We start from the raw sequence: 18,260 nt of genomic DNA, 5'->3' as shown, positions 1-18,260 counted from the left end.
CATAGAAGGACAAATGAACTGTTTGTGCAGCGTTAAAAATACAATCTCTTAATCTTCTCCCAGAGCTGCCCCCCACCCCCACACCTAAATGCCCTGAGGATATACCTTTCACACACGTCCCTCAGCTATTTTTTAAACATTAAGCAGCCTGCTGTGCTTTATATAGAAACACAGACATGACTAGGCTTGGACTCCTTCAGATCCGACTGAATCCTTCCTCAGCACCCCCCAGTGACTATGGGTTATGAAATATAGATTAACTCCAAAGTTCATATATGTGTGTCTCTAGCCTGAAATCCAACTCAGCCATGGGAGTCAAGCAGGGGATTCCCTCCAGATTCTTCTTAGTCTCTAGTGAAACTGTTCAAAAAATTTCTCGACACTTCCCCCTCTTTGCCTGCCTCTCTCTCCCTCTCTCCCTCTCCCTCTCTCTCTCTCTCTCTCTCTCTCTCTCTCTGTGTGTGATGTATGAGTCACAGGATTGCCATCATTCAGAAATCAATTGAGAAAGTATTTTACAATTGTTTTTGCATAAGATTTGAGAACCTCTTAAAACAATTTGTGCAATATAAAGAAAAAGATAGGAGTATAAAAATAAATATATATACACACACACACTGTATATGTATGTGTATGGTATATATATATATATATATATATATATATATATATATATACACACACACACACACACACACACACACACACACATTATGCATATTTACTGTATATTCCAAAATGAGCATTACAGTATACAATATGACAGTATAGTGAACATTGTCTGATTGCATACCTGTTCTGTCAACAAACGTTTTGAATGATTGAGGACAAGGTTGTCCTCCCAACATTCGACTGTACCTCTCGACCTGCCTCGGCCATTGTTAGGTCATGTTTGAGAACATAATCCACAATAGTGGCCCTTATTTCATCAGAAACATGTCAACAATCTTGGCCTCTTCTACCTCTTTCAATGCTTTTCCTCTGTTCCTTTCCTTGTTCTTCTATTGTTAGCATTTGCAACACTAGTTGTAAATCGGTCTATATGCTTGCCAAATGAAGCTTCATGAAATGCTCCTCTTAAGTTATTTTACAGAAAGTCCTGGTTGCGTATGCAACCCACCGTTCCCTCCTGGACGTAGTCGACTGTCGACTGAATGGGGATTGCGTCTATGTTCTTCGAGTACTATTGAAAAAGCCAATGTAATTGGAATGCGTGATTCGCATCATACACTACGCCCCCGCGCGCTGGTATAAATACGGAAGTGGATACACGCACTAGTTTTTTTTTGCCGAGGAGCCGAGAGTAACCAGGAGTCAGCGGTTGTCCAGCGGTAGTGGCAAGGGGACTACATCCTCCGTTCCCTCCGTCAGGGAATGGTGGGTTGAATACGCAACCAGGATGTTCCCCTTCAGTCGACAACGTCAGACGATATATGGAATGTCACTGGGTTGCCTCTGTCAACGCAGCCACGCAGAGGAACAGCCTACTCCACCCAACTTGCAGGAAAGAGAGCACTGAAATGATCAAGAGCTTTCAGGATCTCCTCACGGAGAGAAGAATCACTCAACGAATAGGTTCCACTTCTAATGCGTAAGCACACTACTTCTTAGGTGGTGCTTGCAGAAGTGATGGTAAGGTCTGGTTGAACCAAAAAAGGGGCAACTATCAAGACCTGCTCCACTCCTGAAATAGCACAGTAGGTTCAAGCAACAGACGCACAAAAGACAGGAGCACAGCTCAACACTACATGTGAAAATCACTGAGCTTCAGGAGCATTTTTTGCTCAACACCTGCGTGTGATGAATTTCACACCACGGTCATCTCGGGACACGATCATGAAGCTAGTGCTGAAGCGGTCTGCAAACGGAGGAAGCCAGGAGGCTGCGTCTGCCATATGCCCCTGGAGCCTCTGAAAGTTCTTTCAGTGGGACCCTTTCTCACTTCTAATAACACCACCCGAACACACTCTTACTTGAAGAGACGTGTTGGACCGAGTCCGTCTCCAAACTGAAAAAGAGATACTCAGCCCATAGGTGAGAATACTCTCTCCCTGTTGACCTGAAGACCCAAATGGCTATAAAGCACTCGAAGGGTAGAACCTTCGAACGCAAGAACACAGAATAATCTGTGAAGTACTGTCCTCCAGGTCGAACACTGCAGGCCATCTAGGGGACGAAGCATTTGGAAATGTGTCTGTGATAGCAACTGAACGGAGGCTTTGGAAAAAGGGCCCGTTTCAGTTGACACAGGACTAATATGGCCATAACCCACCTGCTAATGTACAATACGTGTTTTTATAAACTGGTTTTCATATTGGCTGGAGGAAGAGGTTACCTTGCGTCCTTCACCAGTAGGACAGCAATGTGCACATACAGGACAGGAGCAATGCTCAACATGTAGGTGTGATGAATATCACTAATCTTTAGGAGCATATAGCTCAACACCTTGGCCTTATTAATATCACTGAGCCAGGGCGGAAACCAGCGAAATGAATCGCAAGCCGAGTCTGACGACACACATACCCGAAGGTGGGGCAGCGATGTGGGGGACAGGGACCCGGCTCGGAAGGCCCGAAGCACTACCTGAAGCACTACACTTACCTGTCTCCACGAGACGGCCGGGGAAGCGTGAGAAGGCGGATAAACGGGTCCAACCACCTCCAGAGGCTGGCTGGCGAACAAGAGGAGGCTGGAGGGTGCAAGGCTTTACAGGGTCACACACATGCAACTAACTCTCTTGGAACCCAGGAAGGGAGAAATTGCTCTTTCTTTGAAAAGAATCACACCAGCACTGGGAGAGTCTTTCCAAAAGAACACCGACACACTCGCTCGTTGAAATCAACAGCACTCTTCAGAGACATCAATACGAACGGCTCCGAAGCGAAAGGCAACTAGTGCGTGCATCCACTTTCGTATTTATACCCGAGCGCGGGGGCAGAGTGTGTGATGCAAATTTGGCTCGTTCAATAGTACTCGAAGAACATAGGATCTCTGACGCGATCCCCATTCAGTCGACCGTCGACTACGTCCAACGTTATCGGTTGAAAGGGAACTGGTTGATTTATTCTAACCCTTTACATTTCCCTTCATTAGTAAAACTCTAAATTTAAAAATATAATAAAAAGATTTTATATAACACATTTTAACTAAAAAAGCAACATTTATCAATACAAACTTTTTTTTAATACAAAAGTTTTTGCTTGCGAGAACCATGTTAAAAAACAGATATGCAAATATGACAGACAGAAAGAATTCACACAAAAACAGAAAAAAATACTAAATTAAATATTGAGTGTCAAGTTGAGAATATCTCACAGAATCTTAGCATTTAAAATTCCTTGAACGTATTCATGTTTAATATATAGGCTCTCTCCCTACAAACCCAAATGAAAAGTAGTGTAACATTTTATAACACTTCAATGTTTTTTCTCTCAAGCTATTAAAGCTGTAGGATCTTTTAGACCCCTGAACACAACATTAGGGTTACTACATGTATTTTCTTCTCTCGTTTTTTACGCTTGCTGTAAATGCCGTCACATGCCTCACCTCTTCCTTTCCCTCCTCTTTTTATTGAAGTGAGGAAATAGCTCTCGAGGAAAGGTTTTGTGGCTCTTAAAGATTAATAAAATTAAACCTCTCATCCATTTTTGGTGCACGTCAATGCATGCAGTACACACACGCGCGCACTAAGCGACTGGATATTATGTGTTGTAAAATATGCAGGATTGTTCCTCAGGACCAGGGAGCACGGCCAGGATGTGTGTTTTTAGTGCCATATGTGAACTGGCTGGCTTGGGGTAACACCCAACTGCCTAAAACCGTCAAACTCACAACTCAGCATATTTTACACCATCGACTATACACAGTTAGTTTGTCTAACTATTAGGACACAGCTCAAATTTACAAATTAATCTATTACAATTAAGACATAATGTTCTATTAGTGTGCTATCTGTCATAAAATGGCAGTATTTATTACATTTGACACGAAGATGAGTAATCTCAACATTTTATACATGGAAAAAAAAGTTTGGTCACAATTATTTAGACAGAAACAAGAATGCCATGCTAATTTCTCTGTGACAATGTACTGATGTGAAACACTCGGTTGAAAATCTCATGATTGATTATGGAATATGTTCGTGCTGAGCTGGCATCATTCATCTCTGACTCATTGACTTTGACTAACAGGAACAGACACATCTGCACGATGAACAAGTGTGCAGTCATCTGTGGTTTGATCGGAGCCATGTTTGCACGGAGATGAAATCCATCGCAACAACATGTGTAATTACTTTCCTCCCTCTCTCTCTGAATGCTTTTGGTAACTGTCACTCAACAGATTTGAAAGTGATTCACATCTCTCTTTCCCTCTTTCTGTATCTCTCTCCCTCTGGTTTGCATTGGCTTCCATGTAATTGTACATATGTTTCATTAGAGTGTAGTTTTGTAAGTTTAAAGTTTAGAGTTCTAATGATGCAGTATTTGGCTTATGATGGTTAAGACGTGAAGTTGTTGGATGAAGACAGTTTAATCAGTCTGTGGGCTGTTCATTGTTAGAAGCTCAGTTTGTTAGAAGCACCCAGGATGATGATGGCCCAGAATTAGCGCTGCACATGTTTAGTGTTTTCTGCTGCTCGAAATACCAGGGAACATGTTTAATCTCAGATGCCACACAGATGGGCAACAGACTCCAGTCTGAGATCCTGGCAGCAGTCAGCACATCCTCAGCTCTCTCCTCCTCCTGTCAATCTACCCTGCTATTTACTTCGGAGATTTTTGGCTTCTCTTGATTGATCTGATTTGATCTCTTCTCCCTTTTCTTTTTCGCTTAATTATTTTTAATGAAAGTGCAAATGAAATCTAAATAAAGTATCAAGGTGTTTTAACTTTTAAATTCTATAGACTACTCTTAGGATAATATATTTTTTCTCAATAACAATTAATATGTCATGTTATAATGATGGCAGATTTGTTTAACAATCAGACTTTTACATTGTTCAGTATTGCATGATTCATGATGTGCTGTCTGAGACATACAATATATATACCTCTATACAGCAATTCGTATGTATTTTACGAGGTGGCAAATTCGTAAGAATTCATGCGACTGTGCACTTGTACAAATTGGAAAGATTTTTGCTAAATCGTATATTTTTTATGAGTTCCCCAATTCATATGGATTCGTATGAATGACCCACCCCTTACCCCACCACTAAACCTACCCATCACTGGAGTTTAGACAAATCGTAATCGAATTTGTACAAGTGAGGTCGTAACAAATTAGCCACCTCGTATACACTCGTGCCAATTCGTATGAATTGGTCGTGAGATAGCATTGATTTTTTTTTTAAATAAATATTTTATGCTAACCAAGGCTGTATTTATTTGATCAAAAATACAGTAAAAACAGTAATTGTTTTTCTTCACCTGCCTCACCTGTTTGGAATATCTTTGTTTTTGTATTTACTAACGATTTAAGTGAATCTTTAGTTATCAACAATATATTCTAAGAATAATCTGACTATTTAGGAAAACAAAAACTTAAACTAACTTAACAAAAACATACAATGGTCAAGCAATGTTAAACCAAGCAAGTTTCTATGCATATACAGTGACACTTTGCTCAAGGTAGTATGGCTTTATATACTGTAGGGAACACTGTTCCAAATATTCTCAAATACACATTTCTACATTCTTTCTTGCTTCTCCATCTAATGAGCTCGACCACCTGCTGTTTGAGTTTACCTGTTTATGTGCGTGATCATACGAGTTGATGTGGTTGTCAAACTCCTGATGTTTATGGTACTGCTTGTCGCATAGTTCACAATAGAAGTTTGCCTTGGAATCCCCCAGGGCTTTTGAAATGGCTTTCTCTTTCTTAGCATAGTCCTATAACAGAGAGAGAGAGAGAGAGAGAGAGAGAGAGAGAGAGAGAGAGAGAGAGAGAGATAATGTTGGTTGTAGATGCTATAATTTAATTAGACAACTACACTTGACAATCATATGGTCCTTTTAAAAGAATAATACATTATTGAACTGACTTTTTAAATCCACAAAGAAAATAATTGCATATGAATGGTACATAAAATCATTTTGACATTTGTTTTACAGATTATCTTAGCTTAGCTGAATTTAAACATCAAGACCATCCATTATAGGCTAAAATTACCAGATGAAACCAAACAACCCAGCCATCACAGAATAGTTTGAATAGGCGTAATTACAAGTTTCACTCCAAAAACAGTTCTAAAAAGATGCTTGAATGTTAGCATAGCAGGGTAACTATGACAACGCAGTCATGGGGTTTATATTAGTTGCAGGACAAACTAACAAACTGAACAGCTCGCTGTGATAATGGAACTTAACCACTTAAAAGTCATTTTAACACTGGAGAAACACAGTGTGGGCCTTGTACGTATTCATTTTTTTTATATGCATAATACACATTTATCCATTATTTTCTGTGAATTTCACTCTCTTCTATTATTTTTTTTATATATATCAAACATGTCCAGAAATATTTGTGAACCATTAAAAACATTCATGTCTCAATATACAACTTAATATAGAACATATTCACACTTAAACACACTACTGTACACCTGTACACTCTTCAGTTTCTGCAATTATTATAGTTGTTCAGATATGAGATTGATAGATAACATACTCAGGAATGCAAACACTTACATAGTGACTGTTTTAGTTTTTTGTTGTCCAGACTTTCAAAAACTCATCTGGATAAAATGTGGATATGCAAAAATGGATGGATATCCAGATATCCAGAAGTCTGAACATTGCATTGATTTACAGTCCTGAACATGATTTGTAAGTTTTACTCATGGGGACCAAAAAATGTCCCCACAATGATTTTGGATATTGCCATCTTTGTGGGGGTATTTTGTCCCCATAACGCAGGGTTTACCAGGAACACACATACACCATACAGGCCTAAACGGTTCCTCTAGGAATGACATCTCTTCCTTTGTTGCAAACTTCACATGAGATTCAGCTCCCTGGTAACTTCAAAGGCTCCTGCGATTAATTCAGAATCAAAACTCTTCTTATACAGACCTCAGGGACCGACATCAACCATACAAACACACGGTGCAGACTGCCCCGGCACACATAGACCCATAAGAGAAGTAGATCTCTCAGAAGCATCATTACCAGAGCTTTCCCATTATGACACACTGACACCATAGCTCAACACTGACTAGGAAAACAAGGTGGGAAAAGGACACATTGATCAAGGACGCTCTTATAAAAGGATAGTTCCCATGAAGCATAGCGCTTGAACAACTTTATAAAGCTTGTGAACAAGTTTCTACGTAGAGAAAGTTGACAATAATACTGATTATGTGCCTTAATTATTGGCCAGGGGGCTTCTACATCACACGGCCCAGCAGCTTGTGGGAGCAGATCATGAATGAGGATGTGTGACAGTTAATAGGTCATCGGGGACTTCATCGGAGGCAGTCTTTCATAGTTTTCATCCGTGGGGAGAGACAGTGTGAGATGTCAAGGTAAAAGAACATCATGGTGGACTTCTGACACTCACGCTTAGAATCTTAAAGAGAATTTGAGGTAAATAAATCAATAAATGAGTACCATATCGAACACCTTGCAGTACACGTCCTTATGTCCAACTCTAACGGATAAAGCACAAGACAACACTAAAACACTGGCACTAAAATAATACCTTTCACAAGTTTGGGGTCACTTCTTAGAAATTAGACATTAATTTTGGATGCAGTAAATGTATCAAAAGTGACAGTAAAGACGTGTAAAAAGATACAAAAAAAAATCTATTTACAATAAATGCTGTTCTTTTGGACTTTCTATTCATCAAAAAAAAACTGGTTTTTGATTTTGAAAACCTATTTTGATTTCCACAACTGTTTTTCAATTAAATTCAATTCACATTTCTTTGTATAGCACTTTTCACAATACACATCATTTAAAAGCAGCTTTACAGAAAGTGCATGATATTACAATTTCTACATTGATTATGAAATGGTTCTTGACCACCAAATCAGCATATTAGATTGATTTTCAAGGATCATGTGACAGAAATGAAGAAATAGTAAGAGAAACGGCTGCTGAAAATTCAGCTTTGTCATTATAAAAAAAAAATCGTTGGCATTGCTGCATGTCTCATGTTGAATTTATAAGCTTTCAGCCATGTTTTTGAGATGGTGTGTCAACTTTAACTAGAAAATGTATCCTGCATTCTGTTGTTGTGTTTGACAGCTGTTTTAAACAAATGTGTCTTGCGTAAAACACCCCTAAAAATGTGTCAATTCGTGGTTTGGTGAACCAGCTTGCAGTAGTCATGCAGGCAACACACCAAGTCGATTTTTAAAATATATTTTGTTTTTTATCCCAACAATTTATATAGCCCCCCAGGGCTTTACAACTTATTTCCAAATTTCATCACCCCCACAACCCCCCTTTAAAACGTTACTCTAAATATACTCTCACAGATGTGTGGTGGAGTGAAACGACACAGCGCGGGAGTTGGGAAGAGTCACTCTGTACATCTGTCATTTTAACACGCGCCCCAACCCTGAGACTCAAAACAACAGATGTTAACTCTTAATTGCTTTTGGATGGGTTTTGCGTCAGAATTAGTTACACATGTTTTGTACTTACTCACCACCCACAAAAGGCAGAACATTGTCAGAGTGATCTAGCAATCACTGGCCTGCCTCAAACAAGTTCAATGACATTACTTACTTTCAACAGCAAGGGTGAAAAAAAACATTGTTAAGTTGCCTCAAGTTTAATTTTGAAGTCAATATCTTAATCCTTTAATCTGTACACCTTGATCCTGTCCCAAAATACCTTGCGATACACCTCAGATTCCACACTGTCTTGTAAAATGTTTGAAAGTGGGCTCATGCAGTAGGCCTATGGATCCGTAGTAATATGTTATAAGTGGCCATATGCATGCCATAACACTAAATGTGTCTGTTTTACTGTTGAATCTACCAATGAAAAAGCAAGTGTTTTGTAACAGCACATTCAAATAAATTGATGGAGCATTTGTAGGTTATCTTCTAAATGCTGCTGTCTGGGGAGCTACAAAACACTCTCCCTTACAAATGTAAGCAATTTAAATCTGCAATCTCAGTCATTTAGTCTCTCATTCTTTCTTATACACTGTTTCACTCTCCTTTCATTCATACCACAGATTTAAAAGGAATGTGATCTATTATTTTACTTGTTTGGAAGCTAATCATGCCTTTTTCAATTGACAAACAACTGACTTTATGTTTTAAAGAATTACTCTAAAGGTCAGGCAACTGGAGACAAAAAAAAGGTAACGTTTGTAGAACTCTGAAGAGACACACACACACATACACACACACATGGTTTCCATGATTGATGGGAAATTCCATATAAATAATGAATTGTATACTGCACAAACTGTATATTCTATGTCACGACATTAGCAGCACTATACAACTATCTGTACATTTATAAAACAAAACAAAACTTTATGTATTTATGAGCTGTTTTCCTCAAAAATATCTCCACAAGGAGAAAAATTTCAGATATTGCCATCATTGTGGGGACATAGGTCCCTTAACCCTTAGGGGTCTGAGGTGTTCTCTGAGTCCTGCAGGTGAAAGTTGTGCTTTTTTCAGTTACTTGTGACATTTTCATGGCTGTATTATTACATTGTATTCAATACAAACTCTGCTACAATAATATATCAGCAGCATGTAAAATTTTGTAGTTTTGAGATAATGACGTTTTTGTGTGGTTTGTGAAAAAAAAAAATTGTGAGCTGGTATCGCCAGCGATACCATGTACCCCAGGTGGTTAACGTAGGGTTGCTCCAACGCATTCTCATTCCAAGGTGTCATCTAACTGACAATTTTGACCATGCTTCAATATCCGACGCTTTAGGCACCCTTTAGCGTCAGTTACATGACGCTATCCTAGGGCATCATCTAACTGACGCTTTACCTTCAGCTTCAGTTAGATGACGTGGGTAGGTTTAGGTCTGGGGTAGGGTTAAGGTTAGACCACTAGGAAAGCGTCATCTAACTGACGCTAAAGGGTGGCTAAAGCGTCGGATATTGAAGTATGGTCAAAATGCTTCCCAAGGCGTCAGTTAGATGACACACTTCCTAAGCTATATAAATAGGGACATTCCATAGTCATTTTTATAAACAGCTATTTATAAATACTATAACCTATAACATACACTCTAATCCTAACAAAAACTATCTGCGTTTTTACAAATGAGGACCTTCCACAAGATTTTGTCAGATTTAGCTCATTAGTTACAAACTTGTCCCCCAAATGTGGTTAGATTTTGATCGTCATCTTATTACTTGGTAGCTGGATGGCAAAAAAAATAAATAAAAATATTGCTACATGATACAGTTCTGGAGCTGACAATGAAAGACAAAAAAAAAAAGAAAAGTTAAACCTTTTTCTAATGTTTATATATTTTTTTAAAGGTGCAAAAATCTATTTGCAATAAAGAAAATTACATGTCAGAAAATATTTATTTTATGGTATTAAACCCAATTCTGCCTGCACATTTTTGAACCAGGATTTTACAAGCACAGAACAATAATATTCAATAGTAATATAGCATTGTATGATGCCACCTGTTGGATGACTGCGGCTCTCATAAGCATGTAACCCCTGCAGAGATGCTCGCATGTAGATGTGTGAGACAGACTGAACTCATGCTGCCTCGCTCATTCTCAGAGTTCTCCTCAAGCATCTGACTCTGTGTGCCTGCTCACAGATCTGTGAACTTTCCCGCTTAGCTTTAAAAAAAAAAAAAAAAAAAAAAAACATTATTTCTGCTCTCCAACTTGAAAAGCCCTATAATAACATTACTTCATTAATCAGTGCCCGGTGTAAACACAATGCTACAGCAGGAGATCTCTCATTGATGTGCCTCTTTTTTGAGCATTTCCCAGAATGCCTCACAGTTTCTAACTACATTGATCGCTAAGAGCCCATAATAAAAGTGCGATGAAAGCCACTTCTGAAATCTGAATAAGTGAATAAGGAATAGGAACACGTGTGGAGAGATGTGAGGGCGGACAGAGGCGGAGCTGAAGGTCTAATTACGGGTGTCGTGGGTCAAACGGATGGAGAAGGGGAGGTTCGAAGCTTTAATGTTCAACCTTTGTAGAGGAGAAGAGAACAAGGTGACACACATCCATAAAAAAACTTTAATCCTCTGTTACAGAAAGAAGCTTTTCTCTGCCTGCTCACTGACCTTAACAGCTCTCACATTCAACCCATTAAACACAGGTTGACAGCGAACAGAGCGCCAGGTTTCGCGGTTCACCCATTAGCCTAAAACAGGTTTGCTTTCTCTCCCTCAGACCCAAGTACAAACACCTGGACAGAAATATTACTGCATGAGCACTTTTTAAATTTGTTCTGTTTTCCATTTCAGTTCCATTGTAATTGAACAATAATGTCTCTCACTCTTTTTCTCCTAGCTCTCCTATCTGTTTCTGGCACTGATAGCTTGCGCTGTTTGAATGTTTCATGTGTATTAAAAAAAGATTTTTTGTTATAAGCCATTAAGTTTTATCTTTACTCTAATGTTAAGCGTTCAGAAGTAAGAGATAGCCTCATCAAAAAAAAAGAGTTTTTAAAAATCTTTGACAAAAAAATGTCACAACAGTTTTACTTTTCAAAGGATATGTGAAAAGAATTTTTCAGAGCGAGCAAAGTCCCAGATAATGAATAACACTTTACAATATCTTTCACAAGGCCAAATTGGTTATTATTCACAGATGGACAGGCCTGTGTGTCTATAGATCAAGAGAAATTTTCTGTGCCTAATGGATGTCCAGTCTGCAGCTCTTTTACTGTTAAACAGCAAGAACTCCCTTCCGATTAAACACTCTCCCCTGGTTCACAGCGATCCTCCATCGGCATCTTCTTCCAGATTTGAGCGCCCTCGGGATCATAATGTCCATTCAAACCCAGCTGAAACTAAATCTATACCACTAGCCTAACACAAGTGTAGGAAATGTGTAATTAAATACAGTATAACTATTCAGTAAAGACACATTAAATTGACCAATAGTGACAGTAAAGACATTCATAATGCTAGAAAAGATTTTTATTTCTAATAAATGTTCTTTTGAACTTTCTAAAACTCTAAAACAGATTCTAAAACAATACAAAGAAGCACAACTGTTTTCAACATTGCTAATTATTAGAAATCAGCATATTAGAATGATTTCTGAAGAATGTGACATTAATTAATTACATTATAAAAATAGATTAAAATAGAAAACTTATTTTAGAAATTGTAATAACATTACACAATGTACTGTTTTTATCATTAAAAATCCCCCTTGGTTAACATAAAAACTCAAAATGAACATACATTTTTCATACAGTATTATGTTTAAATTTACTTTAAAATGATTTATTTTAAACAAAATGTTAGAACTTTAGCAATGAAAAAAAAAAGTGCGTCCTTTTTTTTTTTTTTTTCTTTAGTCATAACTCAACTAGGGGACAGAATGAGCCAGGACTGCCTCTGGTGTCCTCTTTAAAAACAAATAAAAATGTAGGTGGTCGCTTTGTTTGATATCTTGTGCAGGTCTTTTTCTTTTTACCCTGTACTTTTGCTGCAAGATCATATCAGGGCAAAACATTCTTCGCAACTTTGAAGGCTGCATCACTGGAGTTTCTATGCAAGCGTGCACGTGTCTGTAGGGAAGTGTCATGAAATGCTTTCCAACGTGTGTGTGTTCCCGGATGCGAACTAGGAATTTCAATCATTTTCTCTCCTTCTTTCTCTGCCCGTGCAAACATCCAGAACAGAGAGAGGGGCAGTGTTCCAGAGCAGCAGACAGAGAGAGAGAGAGAGAGAGAGAGAGATCCCTGTGGGTCTCAAATTAAATTCCTATCATGTCAGGGCAGGAACAGGATTCAATAGTGTTTATTGGCATCTCTTGACCGGAGGGAAATTAAATTCCACTGGTTTGTTTCATCATGGACAGCAGGTTCAGGCCTCCCTATCTTCATCTCTCACTCTCTCTCTTTCATTGGCTTTGGGTTAAGTGGTTAAGGCCCAGAATTGCCCCTAATTTCCCTGGTAATTTGCCTCTCTGTGTGTTTGTGTTTTGCAGCGTGTGTGTGTGTCAGCCAGAGCCAGCTGAATCTCCCAAACGGCAATGGCCTCTCTTGCCAAAATCATATAACATTATCATCCTCTTCAATGCATTAAACAAAAAAACCTAGCCATTATCTCAGACCGGATCAAAGCAATAGGCACAGTGGCCGGTTCTACCTTGACGGGATTTGTTTTCTGTCATTTCTTCAAAACCTGATCTAATCTCATCCTGAGAGCTTAGACAGCGGATGAGAGAGGCAGATTTGTGCCGCCATCTATAACAGAGCTCTGCAAAAAGAAGACACTGAACAGCACGAGCATGAGTAAGAGGAGAGAGAAAGATATAGAGATGATGATGAAACCAGGAAAACATAAAGAGAAATAGGCCAGAGCTGTCGTGCACTGATGTGCTCAAATGGGAAATTAATGTGTGATTCTGGCTTACAATACACCCATACAGCACACATTTCTATACCATTCAAAAGTTTGGGGTCAGTAAGATATTTTTTAAGAGAAAATAACACTTTTGTTCAGCAAGGATAAAAATGATCAGTAAGGACTATTACATTGTTAGAAAGTTTCTACTTGAGACACATGCTGTTCTTTTGAACTTTTTATTCATCAAATGTATTACAGTTTCCACAAAATAAAAAGCACAACTATTTTGATTGATAATAATGTTTCTTGAGCACCAAATAAGCATAACAGAATGATTTCTGAAGGATCATGTGACACTGAAGACTGCAGTAATGATGCTGAAAATCAGCTTTACAATCATAGGAATATGTTACATTTTAAAATTAAATAATATTCCACAATATTGCTGATTTTACTGTATTTTTTGATAATTCAATCTTCTACACAACATAAAATATATTTTTAACCCCAACCTTTTGAACAATAGTGTACAGTATATATTGAGGCAAAATCTCTCCAATACTGAAAAATTAAGTTTGACTTAAGTTTTTTCTAATTTAGTATAACAATTTTCTTGAATAAATTGATACAAGTATTAGTATTTAGTCACAAATACCTAGAAATAGTGCCAAATCAGAAATCATTCTTATTAATCTAGCATCATAACATTTTGGTTTTAAATATTATTTCTACATTAAAATGAGAGAATTTCAGTGTGGTTTCAGTCTCTATCTCTTTCAGTCTCTTTAGTACCCCACTGGACACTACAAAGACATGAGAGATGAGAATAGTGCTTACTGTGCATGTCAGTGTGATGTGTTTGCATCATGAGAAACAAATGCTTCCCCCAATGTACGCTAATGTATCAGTATCACATTGATATATACTGTGCATAGAAAGAGAGATGAGGGAACAGAGGAAGCCATAGAGTAAGAGAGGGGGACTATTTAAGTAAGATGTAGTGGAGTGGTTGGCCCACATGCCCGGATCTGTGATGTACTTACTGAGTGGCTTGCAGAGGCACGACCATCTGGCCTAGGCTACAGGCAGACTGATGACAACTGCACTAACATACACCCAGATGGGCTTCACGCAGCCTGCACAGGAGCACACTCGTATACACTGCTGTTCAAAAGTTTGGGATCTGTCCTTGTAAGTCCCTTATGCTCACCACCAAGACTGCATTTATTTGATTATATATATATATATATATATATATATATATATATATATATATATATATATATATAAAATAATTATACACAGTGCACCCACATATATTATGTAAACACAAACTTTTATTTTGAATGCGATTAATCGCGATTAACCGTTTGACAGTCCTAATATATATATATATAATTATACACAATGCATCCACATATATTATGTAAACACAGAGTTTTATTTTGGATGCGATTAATCGCGATTAACCGTTTGACAGTCCTAATATATATATATATATATATATATATATAAATAAACACACATGCTTGTATATATTTAAGAAATATTTTCATGTATATACTGTATATAGATTTATGTATAATTTACTGTATATTATATATAAATATAAAGATTTTATATATAAATAATATTTCTTAAATATACATGCATGTGTGTGTATTTATATATATATATATATATATATATATATATATATATATATATATATATATATATATATAAAATAGTTATTATTTATTTTGGATGTGATTAATCACGATTAATTGTTTGACAGCCCTAATATATATATATATGATATTAGAATGATTTCTAAAGGATCATGTGACACTGAAGACTGGAGTAATGATGCTGAAAATTCAGCACTGCATCACAGGAGTAAATTACATTTTAAAATATATTCAAATAGAAAAAAAGTTATGTTCAATTTTAATAAGTTAAAATTTTACAAATTTTAAAATTAAATATTTTTAAAATTTTGTAATTTTAAATTTTCATAATTTTTCACAGTTTACTTAAAAAAACAGCAAATAAATGAAGCCTTTGCGAGCATAAGAGACTTCTTTTAAAAACACAAAAAATCTTACAGATCCCAAACCTTTGAATGATAGTGTATATATAAATACAGAACACATCAAAAATAGCATAAAAGAGGGATACTCACACGCACACACATTCTGAGCCCCCTGATGTGTCCAACTATAGCTGAGAGTGTGCATCATCAATGTGTTTGAGGCGATTGATTGCTGAGAAAACCCCAAGATGCAGGAAATGAGGCAATTATTCACCAGCTTAATATACCTCACAGGGGTGGCACAGCATGTGTGCTTGTCTCCAAATGTGCATGCAGAAAGCACGATCGAGTTTAACCTTTTCTGTTCCTGATCACATCGAAACATAATAATAACAGTGTACACAAACACACACATGTATGCACAGATCAGATCAGGAATTTGCCACGAAAGCAAACTCATGCATTTGGCTAGAGTTCATCACAACTGGCACATGAGATGAAAGCTTCATAAACATCAGTAAGAGAAGCCAGATGGCTTCAGCTCATTTGAACTAATCACATGACCTGCGCTATATACAGTCTATCCTACAGTTTGAGGATTTCAGCAGGACAATAACCATAGAGTTTTGTGCGTGTTCAGGTTTATGGGAGCCTGCTGTTAATACTGTGGTGAAACAGTCCAGGGGACGATGAGGGTCTTTAAAAAAAGATCAAGACTGTAATGCACTACACAATAAACTACACAATCTGGAATATTATATGTAGTTGTAAATACAGCTGCAAAGAAATTAATAAGAAATATAGCTGCGAGCAGCGATGAAGGGCCCAAGCCGGTGGCACCGCAACCCCGGTTCCTTAGTTACCTAAAATCACCAGGGTGGCCATGCCACTGGCTTTGGCCCTTCATCGCGGATCACAGCTATGTATATATATATATATATACTGTATATATACATATATATATGAAGCCGGTGGCACCGCCACCCTGGTGCCTTTAGGTTTATTGTGCACGACATGCAAAATGTAACCCTGCTTTGACTGATGCAAGCTCTACAGCACAGTTTATAGTAAGAAAGAATATAGTAAGAAAGAAAAGTAAGCTGTTACTCTGAGATGGTTTGGGAAACAAACATTCATCATGTCGCATTGGTTTTAGTTACTTGTCCTCGAACAGAGCCCTAATCTGTTTATATTTCAGTTACACATTCTACATTGATTAAAAAAGAAAAATCAAATGTGTTTTTAATTCATACAGAAATAAAATATTTATAATTCAGCTGAGGATAAAGTTAGTTCAAATTTTAAGAAAAACAAATATATGATCTGAAATATAGCACATTCATTTTTAAATTCATTCAGGTTCAATTACCAAAAATACAATCTTAATTTAATTTAAAGCAAATAATAAATCTAAAATATATGGGTTATATGCATATTTTGTAAAAAAAGAAAAAAAAAAGAAAGAAAGATATATATCTAAAAACACAAGGCCTTAAACTTTAACAAGGGTGCAACTCTTATCACTACAACAAACATAGTCACACACACAAGTCAAGTCACTTACATTTTAGATGCAATATTGACTTTTTAGATGCAATATTGACTTTCAGCAGAGAAAATAGTTAAACAAAGATCACAGCGACCCATCGCGCATCTCAAAGCAATGTGTTTTCTCATTACTGAATGATTCAGCATTTTGAATCCATGACTCGTTCATTAAGACGGTCATCTGGCGACACCTTATGGTGATTTAGGGTTGTGTTTAAAAGTATCGTTCTTTACAGCGATTTTTAATTGACTCCTGTTAAACCAATCTCGTAACATTATTGTGTAACCGATTTAATTTGATCAGCCTTACCTAGGGTAACATCCCTATAGTGTCTTATTATTCTAAATTATTGAATTTATTGATCAAATTTACTAATGAAAAATTAAGCATACATTTATTAAGACTAGGCTGCCCTGCAGATATTAGGCTACAATATGCAGATTTAAATATACCATTTATCAAATAATCTGTTTATTTTTAGGTTACACATTACATTGTTTAAAAAATAAAAATCAAATGTGACCCGCTCTGGCGAAATGAGTCGGAAGTTGCAACCTTCCATTTTAAGATATGGGCCGATTATGTGGAAAAACCATGAAATAACAAAAAAAAAAAAAAAAATATATATATATATATATATATATATATATATATATATATATTTTTTTGCTAATTTCAAAGAACAGACATTCAAAAATAATCTCACAGGGTTTCGTAGTCGAGATAATTGAGTAAAGGTATTTAAATAACGATTCAAGTTGTCAAAGCTTTAATTCGCTGAAATAAACATTGCTCTTCTCAACTCCCCTCGTCACCTCTGAGCATTTCCCGGGTATCCCCTGAAACGTTGAACTCACTGGAGGCTTCTAACCTAAACTGCGTGAGTATATTTATCTGCAAGAAGAATATAGCCTAGCCTATGTAAGGCTGTAACGATCGCGACACTCCACGAACCTGTGTCGCGGTGTGAGAAGACAGAATCACGACACCGACACGTCCCTTCAACTCCCGAAGTTATCCTTCACGTCCAGACCCAATGCTACAACATCTTTAAATTACTATTAGTATTATTTGAAGTTAACATTATAAAATACGTAGACTTACACCACAAAACTTAAATTATTACTAAATTTTTTAAAATTGGGCAATTTCAGCATTATGGAGGAGATCCAATTCCCAGATTATTAAATATTTTAA

At 37.1% G+C, this 18,260-nt stretch overlaps 1 protein-coding gene across 1 annotated transcript in view; it reads right to left on the bottom strand.

Moving 5' to 3' along the window:
• znf804b (zinc finger protein 804B) overlaps window positions 1-18,260 on the bottom strand; it is a 198,794-nt gene that overhangs the window by 15,788 nt on the left and 164,746 nt on the right. Inside the window, exon 2 of the mRNA XM_089117712.1 lies at window positions 5,748-5,891. Within this exon, the coding sequence (XP_088973838.1) occupies window positions 5,748-5,891 (144 nt within the window). The remainder of the gene's footprint in view (window positions 1-5,747; window positions 5,892-18,260) is intronic.

Source organism: Pimephales promelas, chromosome 12, assembly GCF_988280905.1.
Source record: "Pimephales promelas chromosome 12, fPimPro1.hap1.1, whole genome shotgun sequence".
NCBI lineage: Eukaryota > Metazoa > Chordata > Actinopteri > Cypriniformes > Leuciscidae > Pimephales > Pimephales promelas.
The sequence above is the reverse complement of the archived record's forward strand: the minus strand, read 5'-3'. Positions and strand labels throughout refer to the sequence as shown.